A 15,111-nucleotide genomic window follows, 5' to 3' on the forward strand; every position below is an offset into this window, starting at 1 on the left:
GCTGCAGGCTAACCTTAGTAGCTAGCGCTAGCTAGTAGCTAGCTCGCCATAATAATTACATCTCCTTGGTTGTCTAAATACATCCATTATTTATTTAGATAAGCATGTAAACGATCAGGAACAACGAAAACACAATGTTTAACGTTAGTCAATATTTTATACAATGAAACGGCGAGTTCATGTCTCTTGTAAGAGACACGGCAGAGAAGCTCATGAATGAACATGTTGGTACCAGTTGCTACGACAACACAAACTGGTGCCAAAGAACTTCTAATATATCAAGAAGTTCCACTCCCTCGTTACTTCCGGCTTCTGAACTGGTTGCAGTTCCACCAGAGTTCCATATAGGGGGCGCTCACAGGCCAGTGCAGAATGAATGGGGCTCTATGGAGCTACACCCCTCAAAACCCACTTTTCTCAGGATATAATTTTTTGTCTAGTAATTTGAATGTTGCATTCGAAAGGGGAGGCTAAAAAAATACACACTGTTGTGTGTTAGATTTTTTTAAAGTCACTTTTTTGTTCTAAAAAGCCTTTTAAAATGTCAATGACGTCATACACATATACGGCCAGAGATACTGCTTTACGGCAAGCTCTGAGTCGCTTCCTTTGTTCTCTCGAGGCATCGACAACACAGCTAACAGGTTAGGCTCTCCCTGTTAATACATGTGCTAGAAAGAGGTTTGCTAATGTTTTAAAGACCACACCGAAATATTCACTCTGATATTCAGGTTCTGCTTCGGATGCCGTCAAGCGGGATCTCCGATCGTAATCACTCCTTCACTGACCAATCAGCATTCATTAGCAGAATGCTAACGTGTTATGGGCAACAACGACTCACCCTGTAAGAAATCAAAAGGACATAAGTACTCGTTCATTCAACTTTCGACCTATAACCCATGTTGAACTTGCAAAAACTACAATCAAATCTGAGGTTTCTCAACGACAATCAGGCGAAAGAGACAAATTTAGCCGTCTAGCTCCATAGAGTCCCATTCATTTTGCACTGGACCGCGATCACCCCCAGTGGAACTCTGGTGGAACTGCAACCAAAATCTGGTACAATGGGGCTGAATAGGGAGTGGAATGGCTTTCCGTAGACCGGCTTTGCTGGTGCTAGTGCACATGTCCATCATGACGTCATAGGCCAGGCAACGCGGAAGGTTGCTGTATCCAGTTCTCTTAATACATCCATGGGTAGATGGCACAACAAGAGCCAGATTCTGTCCATGGTTTCTGCCAGTTAAAATTATTTTTTTTCCTGTCATTGTTGGGTCTCTGTAATTTATAGAATGTGGTCTAGATCTACTCTTTCTGCTATGATTAGACAGAATAAATAAAATTGTACTGATTCAATTAAAGTAAGCAAGCAGCTACAAAAGGCACATGACACAAATGGAAAGTTTTGGCATAAGCTTTTAATGTTTTTATTAAGTTTTCTAGGTTTTCTCTTTAAACTGAATTGATTTGCTTTTTTTCCCAGTAGTTTGGTGATTTTTTTATTATTATTCATCTGGTTTTTATTTATCCTATCAGTAAAGGAGAAGAGTTGCTCAGGTAAATCAGCATTCACAGTCAAACCTTCATACATTTAACAACAGAACTGTATTTTGTCTCTTTTTTTACAAATGCTGTTGAATTATTACAGTTTCACCTTTTTTGTTCTTTACATGTTTCAAAAATAGAAAAGGTAAATAATAAACATTCCATTGAAATATATTTTATACAGTTCTTGATTCTTTTTTATTTTATTTTTCTTTCTCCAGTGTAGTGACAATAAAATTATATCCAGCATCAGTCTGTATAGCATAAACCCATTCATTAACGGAAGGAAGCCTCTCGCCTCACTGTCACCTTCTTTTTTTTCTCTGCCTCTTTCCAGTGGACACATAGCAACTACTCATCCCTGTTGTGGGTCCATCAACTATTTAATTGATCAACTGACTAATCAATGAATCAGTCAACAGTGACATGGACCTCACAGTGTATACCTAAGCCCAAATAGCCTCATCTGGACTTAGAGCATTGTGTATTTTTCAGTTTATGAAAAACAGAAATAAATGGGACTTAGAGAAGGCACAGCAAAATGAGCACACGATAAGTATGAAAAACCTAAAATGAGTGAATAAATGAACCTGAACAGACAGGTAGAGAGACAATGACAAAGTTTTCCGCATTCATGATTCAGTGAAAAGTTATAAAAGCAGTGTCAAAAGTAAAGAAAAACAGAAAAATAAAAAACTGATTTCCCAAACCTTGACACTGGTGCTGAGAAGCTACTGAAAAACCATGATTGGACTCATGAAACTGAGCCTGTTTGCCTTCAGAAAGTGATCACATCACAGTTTGCTGCTGTGTGAAAAGTGAAAAATGCCCATGCCTGCATAAAAAGAAGCACAAAAATAAAAATAAAAAGCAAGGAGATTTTTTTGTTTGTGTCCTTAACTTTATCTTCTATCTTGACAGAGGAAAGATGAGGGGAAGACGAAAACCTTTGCTTTTTTTTCCATGGAGGAGAGGCTTCCCTCCGGCTGTCCCTTCACATGGCCATTCACAATTAAGTTAAAGTCATCATTTTAAAGTTTCCCATGCATGCATTTAGAATTCATCTCCAAAAAAATAGGATAGAAAAACACAAGAACAAGGGATGCAAAAGGAAGCTTCTTCCTCAAAATAACTGAAGGAGGAGGGGGGGGGGGAGGAAGAGAAGACAGAGAGAGAGGGGAGAGGTGAAGAGCATGAGATGGAGAGGAGGAGAAGTAATTGCAAGAAACAGACTGGAGTTTTAGAGCCCAACTTGCTACTAACTGAAAGAAAACCAGAGGGGCTTTTTTCTCAAAGGAAAAGCACCCACTGTGACATCACTGATGGGGGTGTGGCCAGACATACAACACTTCTGGAAGTTTTAACCCACAGAAAGCTGTGCAAAAACCATTTCTGCCCCGTTTGATTCACCACCCACCAATCAGGTTGCTCCTGGCTCCTTCTACTACTATACTACTTGTATATAGGCCCTTAAAACTCCAATCAGCATTAAAGGAAGATGGGGGTGTGACAGTGGGCAGAGCCGCTTCTCTGCATCTTGTCCTGATATGTTTGGCTTCAACTGGGTTTCAAGTAAAGTTGCACTATTAGTCAGCTCAGCTGTCAGTCTGCTCACAGGGGTGTGGCTTAGCTCAGTTTGCACAACATGCTTCCTTTCTTACACAGAGTCATTTATATAGACAAACACACTCGTACGCACACATAACCAAAATCCTAAAGACGCCTTTTACCATTATTGCTCTGTCCCACTACACTGCAGTGGAATAATCAAGGTTTCTATTTGTCTTTCTAGAACTGCACAGCCATCACTTCTTCTTCTTCTTCTTCTTCTTCTTCTTCTTCTTCTTCTTCTTCTTCTTCTTCTTCTTCTTCTTCTTCTTCTTCTCCTATTGCCCTACAGGTTTCTATTATGATTTATTCAGGTTGGTTTCTGAAGCAACATGCCTTAGGAAATGTATGGAGGGAGAAGAGTGAGATGCAGGAGTGTATTCATATCCCATGAACCTTTGAAGCATTTCTTTTCCATACTTTTTTTAAGAGTATTAAACAAGACATTAGAGACAGCTAAGAGTTCTCAAACTGAGCAACAAAGGTCAGAGGATTCAATATTTTTCAACCTTTCAATGTCAATAAAACCATTGTTGCAATTTGTTTGAAATAATGATAATTTGCAGCACCTAGACACACTGCAAGACCTTTGTCCCAAGGAGAGTTTCTGGTTAGATGATCAGTGTTTCTGTGAGGTGTTAACCAATCAATTTAGTCTTCCAGAAATTAATCTTCATTACACCAAAATGTCTGAGAATGACTGCTGTTAAGTTAGCCTACGTTGCAAACTGCTAGCATGGAATTTGAACGATGCCAAACACTATTACACTGCATTTTGGGAATGGTAGGATCCTGCCTTTTTGGAGCTTGACCCATACTAGGGACTACATCAATATCAGCAGACTATTATTTAATGCTTCAATACATTTGAGAACCTTCAATTGCATTTGTTTTTGCAAAACCCCTCACTTGCACAGCCTCTAGGTAGCGCTACACAAATGCATGGGCAATTCTGATCAGCAATATTGTCTATCAATGTTGATGGCTCAATCACATACTCAATTATTGCTAGAAAACCTTTGTGTTTTACATCTACAGTAAGGGTTTAGTCTCATTGTATGGTGCTATTGTATGGTATTATAACCAGGTTAAAAGTCTTCTTTCTAAGTTATATATAATGGCAACATTTGCAACCCCTGCCTAAACCTCCCAAACCCCATTTGAGACACAAAACCAGTTGTTCTCCAACATCCCAATGACATGAAGCCTTTAGCCCAACTGGTGCGTGCATAGGCTATCTTTATGTTCATTACATGCTTGAATACAAAAGCATTTTATCGATCCATTGTTATAATCTTCGTGATCATAATTCATCATAATTGCATGTGTTACAAATACAAAATATATGACATGTAAACCAAAAACTACAGTGTTAACAAATAAAAAAATGCTGAAAGCAATATAAACCAACAAAAGTAATGACGGAAAGAAGTTGCGTTCATCTTGGTATAGCTACAGTACAGTACATTGTAGGCTATTATTATTTTTGACAGTTCTGATGCTGTACTTATATACCTTTAGGAAGACAAGTGATGTAAAATATCAGAACCAATTCCTTTCACAGTACCACATACAAAAAGAATAACCTGGAAGCAATGAGATCTAGTGCATTGTGGAAGGACATTTGGACACAGTTTAGACTAAAAGGACAGAAAAATATACTTCCAGGCTTTAAGTAGCGTTGTCGGTATCCATTGAAATGATCATCATGTTAATTTGAAACTATTATTTGAAACTTTAAGTTTTCCTGAAAAAACATACTGCAGCATCATAACATCTCAACAACAACATTCTATCGCTCAGATTCTTGAAACAGTGTATTCCTGAGAAACGCCCTTTTTTTCTATTTGATTTTTGGCTCCCTGTTATTTGTTAAGACTCCCCCAGAATGATACAGAGAATTGTGTGTATGTCTGAAAATGTTACAATGATTTTTTTCTGCTGTGACGACATACAGTAATTTTGAACAGAGTATGGATACCAAACCTTTTTGGTCCCCACAATGCACAACATGGTGCAAACCAAACTTCATATTTAACCAGCCAGGGGCTGTTCAAGTTATCGGGTTCAGTTAGCGTGGCTGCATACGCTGTAAAAGCTACAATGTATAATGCTTATTAATCCTCAAAATATGATATCTGATTTTCATACACTGCATTTGACAATGAAATAACAAATACTGTATGGACTGCAGCTTGACTGTCAGTACCTAGTACTGTCCAAATCTGCATTTTATCAAGTGCGCAAAGGACTTTTTTTGCTGTGCTCAATAATAATGTGAAGATAATCAAAGCTAAAGAAAGGTTTTACTGCCCATATGAACCAAAATCTATCTTAGTTGAACTAAATAAAGTAGCAGACCAGGCACATCTTGCATACATGGATAATTCAGATGAGATTTAGGGGTCAATAATTCATATCTATACAAAGAATGTAGGTCTTAAGTTCTTAATGTTCTCCCTTAGCACCCCAGCAATGTGACAATTATTTAAAACACCATGGTACATATGACCACATTTTGAGAGCGTCCAATCCACAAATACCAAGGGTAGACTCGTTTAGCTTGATAGCCCTTATTCTGCTGCACTTCTCTGGCTGGTGAGTTTGGCAAAAGCAGTGACAACAGGAGTGTGCAGATTTGTCTGCAAATAGCTGGACATTTATCATCAAATTTTTGTTTTCTGTTACTTGTTAGCATTAAATAATTTTTAAATAGGAACAAGGGAATATTTTTGGTTTGATGTTTGTCATAGCCCTACTGTATGTCAGCCACAAAATGAAAAACCTACACACATGGATGGATTATGAAAAAATGGGCCCATTTTGGGTACTTTTTGTACTCGCATTGCTTCTCTTTGTAGTCATTTTGAGTCTCTTTGTAGTTGTTTTGTGTGTCTTTGCAGTAGTTTTGAGTCTCCTTGTAGTAGTTTTCAGTCTCTTTGTAGTTGTTTTACTTCTCTTTGAAGTCACTTTGAGTCTCTTTGAGGTCGTTTTGTAGTTGATTAACTTTTCATAAAGAAATTGGTCAGTCACTTTAAACAGAGGATCTCACCCAGGGCACCCCTATCCCTGGTAGGCCTGTTCAGTAATCCATCCATGCCAAAAAGTTTCAAACAATTTTGCCCAAGTGGTGGTCCGACATGGTCTCATAAACAAATACCAATAAATACAGAGCAATTGAAATAAATAAAACAGCATAACAAATTAACAATTATGCTCACATGAGATGCATAATAAAGACATGACAAGACAAATGAAAAGTACCAGAACACAGCTTTTTTTTTTTTTAACACATCTGTCAAGAAGGCTACCTGCTAGCTTTCAGTCCACCCAAAGTGCTTCTGCCACATTTAAAGGTATTTCCATCTTTCTGCGTATTCCCCTGTTTATCTAGTCTAGCAGTCAGAACATCTTGCTTCTACTGTTTCTGGTGATAGGGGTACTTGGCCAACCCTGTTTGAACACATAGAGCCAAGATGGCTGCCTCTCACCATAGGGGAACCCCCACCATCAGGAGCTGCTCATAATCCATTAATGGTGGTCTGATAAATGAGTTGTACACGGTACATGTATGCCTCTTCTGCTCTTATGTTGTCTCACCAGGTTAGCAGGTGACAGACCCAACATATTTTAGTGTTAGAGCACCCTGTGTAGGACCACAGTGTTTAAATGAGACTTTGTTTGGAGTTATTGCGTAATACCTCACCAACCAACTAAAGTCTTTCCAATAGGGTCACTTTTAAGGATAATAAACTGGAAAGCCTCCACTCTACAGGTCATACCTTGGGCTGTCTTTGTTCAGTTTTCTCTCCCTCATCTACAGGTTTATTGCAGAGTTACTAAATTTTTTAGCTGGGCATACCATATATTGTTTTTAGAACAAGTTACGCTACTAAATAATGTCACCAATTGGCATATACGTGTTCTGGGACAGTTTGTTATATAAAAAAAAATGTTTTACTGAATTTGAAGAGTTTGGCTTTGATGATTACTAGGCTAGACCTTTATTTATAAGAATAGTCTCTTTTAAGGATCCAATTTAACTGAGTTTTGAACATGATATGAGAAGTTGTGATTTTTTTAAGCACATTGTGTCAATTTAGCTTATCAGTAAAGTTGGTACAATCAGCCATGAAGATTTGAATATTGTAATGATGTCTGTAAATAAATACACATCAAATTTAGCTACACTTTCAGGCAACACCAGAGAACCGTAATTATTTTCCTGCGCTATTTTGAAAACAAAAGCATGAAAACTTGAACAATATGGGAGCTTTAACTGAGGAATATTGTGGCTACATTCTAGCTTACTCAAGTAGGTTTTATAAATCATCAATCCCCTTCAATACACAAGTTAATTGCTCTATGTGATTCTCTGACAGAGTGAAAGGGCAGATTTGGTAAAGCACCATGAAAAAGCTACACTTTCATTTTTTTGTTGTGTTTTGAAGTGGGATGAATGAAGCCATGAAGCCCTTGAACTATTGAACCACATATTGTCTTTCCTTTGGTCAGGTCCATGGCTACCATTGAGACCACAGAGGTCATGTTGTTTGTATTTGACATAAAATGATGAAATTAGTTTACAGTCTATGATTACACATGTATTTTTATGAGGCTGATTCTGATATTTTTTGTCTAAATTAGAATTTTTTTTTTTAGGCTATAATTTCAACAACGTTCTTGCACACCAATAAAGTCTTAGTGGCAAGTGTGCAGGATCAAAAACTTCCCTCAAAACCAAAGAAAATCCTGTTCACTGTCTAACTCACTTTATGAACACAAGGTATCATCTTCAGACCTTCATCAGGCAAAATACATGCAGATAAAAAGTTTGTCTGTATATATTGCGTGGGGTCATTTGTTTTTGTTTTCGATTGTTTTCAGACAAAAAACACATTATTTTACCCAACATCAGACAATAATGTTTTGCTGTAACATTTAATTTTATTTTAATTACAAAAAGTTAAATGATAGGCTACATAAAATGTGGGCTTTGTCTCTTTTTTTAGAATGGCTGAAAATCTCACAGAATGTTGTTGCCTACAAATGTTTTAGGTGGGTATGGTTGAGTTGAGGGGATTTAGACTTTGGTATTTCTGAAATCCTGGCCCTGTGTTTGTTGATATTTCAGTGGTACATATTGTTTAAATTCATAATTTCAACCCTAACCCCATAAAACATGAATTAATTCCAACCCCTAACCCTAAATGATAACACCGAAGGGACTCTAAAAGCAAATTATAAAAAAGCAATTGCTCTTTGGGCAAACGAAACCATACATTCTCCTCAGAAATAAATCTAAGATAGTGGAATAACTTGCCTGGATGATGAGGCAGTCACCTTGTACCTATTCAGCGCTGCCTGGATCATTCCAACTTCACCTGTACCTTTCCTGACCTATCCTTGATTCCCGACTGCAAAGTGTGACGTTGCCTTGGAGATCAAGGTCAAGAAAAAGTTCCAAAGAATGGGACAACAGACAGTTTCAATTCAAATACACTAAATCAATGACATCTCTGAGTGGAGGAAGAAGCAGAGTAGCAGCCAGGTGAGAAGTTGAAGTAGTAGTAGACAAACCTGTAGTAGCAGAATAAATAGTTTCAGAAGTTGGGAGAAGTCTTCGTGGATTTTAGTGGGTTGGGGGGGTTGGGGTCTCCTAAGATTTCTTAGAGAAAACAAAACAGGGTAAAAGTAGCAACCCTTTTTTTCTTATTTGTGTTTTATCATTAAAAATAAAATTGAGGAAATCTTTTTTGAAACACAATCCTAGATTTTTTAATTGGTTGCATATAACATAATCTTTGTTAAATTTTCATGTTTAAATTCTCAATTGCTAGCCCTGTTATTCATGGGGGAGATCAGAATGGCTTGCAGAAGTCATGCAGAATATTCATGCTGGTAAAAATGCATTTCTTATTTGCAATGGTTGCCATTTTTTTTGTCCCTAAAATAGTTTCTCAAAGATGTTCTCCCGCTCCTGCTGAATACCTGCTTTCTTTAAAATGCCTCTATCTTCTTGACCCACAGCCCCAGAAATATAGAGTGTATGGTCTGCAGAATCTCCTTCCACCCTCCCTCTTTACCTCAGAGGGGGAGGGAGCGCCTCCTCCTCAATTATGCCTTCTGAGAGAGCAGTTCGCTGCAGGAGATGCTGTTCTGCAGCCATTTTGGGGGGTTAAAAGTAGCTTGGATGATGATGACTTTGCATTGACATTGCTGCGTGGAAAAAAGAAAATCTTTAGTCTCTCTCATAGACTCTTTCTGTTCTCTCTCCCCCTTTTTTTTAATCCATTCATTGTGTCTTTGACTGTCTTTCATCGGGTGTTAATTGGTTTCATTCATGCCATGCAGTTTTGTTAAAAAGATGGAGCAGCAGCGATGCTGAGATGCAGGGAGGGGGGCGGTCGAGATACCGTAAACACTCGAGAGGGAAAGAGAGAGTGAGAAAGAGAGAAAGCTGGTCAATCAAATCTTCCTTTTCAGTGACACCTCCTTTTCTTTAGCAGATGTTACTCTTGTCTGTGAGGGCTTCTGTTCACCCCATCTGGTACGTCCATCCATGTGTCTGTCTTTGGGTTAATTCCATCACCAGGTGGATGAAAACGGTCTCTTTGAGATTTGCTGAGATCTCAGTCCCAAGATGTCAACTGGCTCCTGGAAGATTGACCAGGATCATGTCAATATACATGTGATATGGCTGATGTTTTCTGATATGTATGAGTAGATTTCAGGCTGCCGTTAGAGTCCTGTAGCTCAGCAGAGATCAGCAGGGCAGCCCAGCCTGGGCAGCCCAGCGCCAACGCTGGATCTGCCAGAGCCATTAGACATCGCAATGGACCACCCCTCACCTTGCATAGTGCTTTGAGTGCCAAAATAATGGTACATCCACTGGAAATCAACATTGTAAATGCAGCTTCTTGAAATAAAGAGTAATGCAACAACACAACTAAAACAGAGGGCATCTTTGTTACATGGTTTCTAATCCAAGTCTGACAGTAGGCCTTTTGGCCGCTACGCTGGGAGCATCCATGCTGTGGTTTGCTCTGAAAATCAGTTCAAAAGAGGTGGAAATGTTTTCTGTCCCATCTTAAAATAGCTTATATGTGATCTCGACCATTTTCTTCATTGGGATCGTGAGCGAGTTTGCATATGAATGTGTCACACGGATGATAACGATTTTCAGGTCAGAGTGTCAGAAACGGTGATGATTTCTGCCACTAATCTTCTTTTTTTCTCTTTCTCTCTATCACCTTCCCTTCTCTACAGTGAATCCCGTTGGGGGAGATGGAGGAGCAGCGGTTTCAAAGTTTATTGTTTTCCTCTTCTTGCAGAGAGAGTGGGTTTAGAAACTCCAAAAAAAAAAAAAAAAAAGAGAATTTAGTGAGGATTTGAAGTGAATAATTAATGACTCCTGACCCTCAGACACCAGACCATGGCATAGCGTTTGACAAAGGCTTGTCAGAAAATTAAATAATTCAAGATTTTTCGTGTGAATGTACAACCCATAAAAAGTTCATCAAGACATTATAATTCAATTGAACATATGTAATAGATAAAGGCTTGAATGAAGCATTTAGTTAATTGATTTTGACTATATTCCAGTTATTTTGTTTCAAATGTTAAGTGAATTTAAACAACATCCAGGTCTGGTGCAGATCAAGGTCGAAGCCCAATTCGCACATACTGTAAATCAGTGAAATGATGCTGATGGGTAAAGTAATATTTTCTTTATTTCATAAGAATGGCATCTGCTCAGATACAAAGTCCTGGAACCGGTTGCACCAGCTATTCATAAATTCTATTTTTTTACACGCCACTAAATTAAAACTAATTGCTCCTAATGAACTATTTTTTACACCGAGATTGGTTGTTACTAAACATATACACTACTAACTGTTGGGTGTTACTGTTGCTAACTGAACCAACTCACAAAGCTAATGTAAGCTTTCTATTATATCACTCGTTTAGAGAGAATAGATAATTTGGAGTATGGTCCACATATTTTAGATTTTAAGATTTTCAATTACATTTCACAAAAATAACACCACATATCTCAAATTACAAAATGTTTCCTGTTTACAAAGTAGATTGCTCTTGATTGGACAGCAGATGTTTCCAGGCAACAGACACATTACTAAAGTTTTTACTAGCGAAGACATTTCTTAAGCTTTAATGGTGAAACCTAATTCAGAAAATAGTTAGTTAATACGAACTTAGGAAGGACTTTATCTTAAAACTTAGTGAACGACTTTTTAATTGCTGGTGCAACCTAACAGATCTATCGGTGTTGGCTCATGGGATAGTTCTATCAGACGTTCACATTTTATAACCGATGGGACCAATTTTACATATGACTATGAAAAGCCACATCAGGAGATTTAAGGAGAGAATTATTTTACCCATCACAGAAAAATAAAATTATTCAGTTTGATTTGATATCTTACTAAGGTCCAGAACATTAGATATAGGCCTGTTTCCCAAAAGCATCAAGAACCATATCTGTATCTAGTTGGGGCACCTTGTCACATGTTTCAGATGTCTATGAGTCTATCAAAAAGAGATTTCCCCTTTGAAATGTTCAGATGGTTTATTTGAAAAATTGTTCAAGGCTCAAACAGACAGAAATACTAGACTAAACTGCCTATCTAGCTCCACCTTGACCAGCTACCACAGTAGAATAACACTTACATTTCGATGCCTTAAAACACCAATCTCCTAATGTAATATATAATAATTTGCCAATGTTGTAATGATACTTTTAGCAAATTAACTGAGTACTTCTTAAAGGTAATGATGACTGAGCCATCTCCGACAAGTGCTCCGACAGCATTATTTTGTTGTTTAACTTAATGTCTATAATGGAAGTGTTAACATTAACAGATTTAATCCCAAAGATGCTGTTGGGAAAGAGGCCATTTATAGTGTTAGCCATTGTAGAAACCCTTCTTTCTTTATTACTGCATCACAACTTTCCAAATAAATCATCCCAGGTTTAAGCAAGAATGTATAAATTGAAAGACTTCTACAATGGCAGACTAAGTGTTCCTCACCTACATGTTAGTTTTCAGTGGTTCTCAGTGTGAAATAGTTGTTTGTACTAATGGAAACTGCAGGAATACAACACCAAGGCAAGGAAATTATAGGCCAAACACACCACTGAAGCAAAGAAAAGACGCCACTACAAAGCTTGCCCAGCCCAGCCAACATGCAAATACACCAAGAACACAGAGCTTGAACGTGACACACGCTAACATTTCTCTGTGTCTCTGTAACTCACACACACAGATACAATCTGCAGAAGTCCTCGGGGGGCTGCTCAGTCCTCTGATATAACAAATCTTTGGAAGCTAATTGCTGATGAGACCAAGAGACATCAAGGTCACTAACATAGTGATGTCAAAATTCAAACCAGAGGACTGCAGCCAACCAGGACTGGGCTGAAATCCAGACCTAGAGCTGTGAGTGGAACATCTCAGTTGGTGTGTCCTGCACATGTACAGACCAGACCTTGGCCAAATAAGGTTTTTAGCTTTTTGTATCATCCCATTTTAACCATCAGACCATCAGAGTTTGCTGCATCCGGCCTGCTCATTTCTAATTCATTTCACTTTAGTGCAGTTTCTGTTTGCCCAAATGACAAACTACAATTATTCTGCACATGTGGGATAAAAAAAGCCAAAGCTGATGTTTGTGAAGGGTTTTTGACCCAGGTGTGGTACACACAAAGGCTATATAAAAGGAAATAGAGTGCGGCACACAACACGAGAACACACAGAACATAAAACAAAATGTCACACCAACATAGAACCACACACAGGTGAGGACACAAAGAGCAAAACTGTGCACAGGAACAACAGTGAGGTACACATTCTTACATGGAGAAGCGATTTTGCTTCTTTCATCCTCCTCCTCCTCATCACCACACTTTTGTCTTCCCCAAACTTTTCCTCCTCCATCTCCTCCCTCTGATGCTGCTTGGCTGACAATCCACTCACAACAAATCATTTCATAGCACATTTTCCCCTCCTCCCCATTTACAATATATCACTGCAGCCTTTTTCATTCATTTAAATGTCCGTTCCTGTCTTCCTCCTTGGTGAAATCCAGTGTTTGGCCTTTTTTTTTTGTAGGTGCAAAGGTGCTCCAATTTTACTCAATTCCTTTTTGGTTTTTGCTGTGAGAGACTTCAGGGTGGGGGGATGGATGGTGCATTTTGGGAGGGGATAAAGTCTCACAGAAAGAGGGACACAGTTATTGAGAGAGGGTGGGAAGACAAGGAAACGACACAAGGAGAAGACAGGAAGCACAGTTGGACAAGGAAAGCAACAACAAAAATAGCATTTTTTAAGGAGTGGGGCAAGAGCCACCAAACTGAGCACTCTACTTTTTTTCTTATCTCTCCCTTTTTCATACATACAGTACATCTTTGATGAAACATGGGCGAACAGAAACACAGGGGGCATAGAGGGACAGATTGAGAAAGAGATACCTGAGTTGTGAATGGATGGAAAGAAGAGAAACGTTGGCAAAAAGGGGCAGAAGCTTAAAAAATTAAAAAAAAACACGTTTGAATTTTGAAGGGTGCCTCTGCAGTGTGGTTTCCTACTGGGTATTCAATGCAACTTCTTCAAAGATCTTTTGGGGTAAAAAAAATAAAAGAATAAAATACCAATTTGTTTGGTCACATGCACCACTAAAGCACAATAAATCATTGGAAAAGAACATTGATCCTGCAAAACCCAAAATCTTGGGTTACATCCAATACCAACAGTTTTTTTTTCTCTCAGCGTATTCCCTAGAGAACACTGTCTGCCATCTCTCTGCGGGTGTGTGCAATGTCCGCAACAATAAAGTCATTACAATGTTTTCAATGATCTCGTCTTTTTGACCGTCCTGTCCAATCAATCTGCCTTTGATTGCATAACTAACTAACAATGGTTTACACTTACTGACTTGTTTCAACAGGATACATTATACAAATGAAGTAATAATACCATTCCTTGGGGTCTTTTTAGCTGATTTTGCAGCTGAAACTGGATTGACCAAAATATAACACAAGACGTTACGTTTGAAAAAGTGGGGGTCACATATATTCGTGGACTAGACATTTATACACACATATTCATAACATCAGATTTATTTTTTGAATGGAGAGAGTATTGTAGGTTCCTACAGAGTGTTGCATAATGGGTTGTTTGTAGCCTTAATGTTGCTGGGCTGGCAAGGTTCTTCAAGTCCATTTATAGCATGGTTTATTAGAGTTACAGAAAAAAAGCAGCTAAGACTTACCGCTGTCACTGGTTGTCATGATGATGCGACTGATAGAAAAGCCACACGATTTATATTCTGCTTTGATGGAAATATTTCAGGTTTATAACGGAAAATGATAAGGATTCTTGAATTTAATCAAACTAACACAGAGAAACAGGATATGCTCAAAAGGGGCTGGTAGCTCAGTTTTGCCCGAGGCCCCCCTGGCCGGCTAATTTGGCCCTGATACTCATCCTTTGTGGGAGCTTGTATTGAATCATTGCATTCTCACATTGCAGAGGTATCCTTTTGAACTCACTGCAGTTTAAATGCAAGTGTAGAGAATAGAAGGGGACAGAAGGAAATGAAACATGACATGGGCAGGATGAATCACAGACAGATAATGAAGAAGCAGATGAATGAGAAGATGGATAGGGAAATTTTGGTGAGGAGGTATCTTGGGAGGAGAATGGTCTCTCCTCTCTCTTGCAGAAGAGGAGTTGAGACAATGATGGAAGAAGCTGGATTTGTTTTTTTCATGTCTTAGCATTAGTTCACAGTTACTGCTTCTTTTTGCATATATCTGATAAGCGCAGGGCTTTCAGAACAGTTCTCTGTGAAAAGAGAAGCAAAAAAAGAAGAAAATCATAAGCTTCGATTGTTAATATGTTTCTCTTATCATAAGTCTTTCAAGTTCGATAAGAA

General features: G+C 38.4%; 1 protein-coding gene across 2 annotated transcripts in view; it reads right to left on the reverse strand.

Annotated features, from left to right (window-relative positions):
- Window positions 1-1,398: 1,398 nt before the first annotated feature.
- Window positions 1,399-15,111, reverse strand: part of LOC120574086 (potassium voltage-gated channel subfamily C member 1-like) — a 118,085-nt gene continuing 104,372 nt past the window's right edge. Inside the window, exon 6 of one of the 2 annotated variants that reach the window (XM_039824159.1) lies at window positions 1,399-10,508. In XM_039824159.1, the coding sequence (XP_039680093.1) occupies window positions 10,499-10,508 (10 nt within the window). In that variant the 3' untranslated portion in view covers window positions 1,399-10,498. The other variant, XM_039824156.1, reaches the window with a different exon arrangement.

Source organism: Perca fluviatilis, chromosome 15 (genome assembly GCF_010015445.1).
Source record: "Perca fluviatilis chromosome 15, GENO_Pfluv_1.0, whole genome shotgun sequence".
In the NCBI taxonomy this organism is placed as follows: domain Eukaryota; kingdom Metazoa; phylum Chordata; class Actinopteri; order Perciformes; family Percidae; genus Perca; species Perca fluviatilis.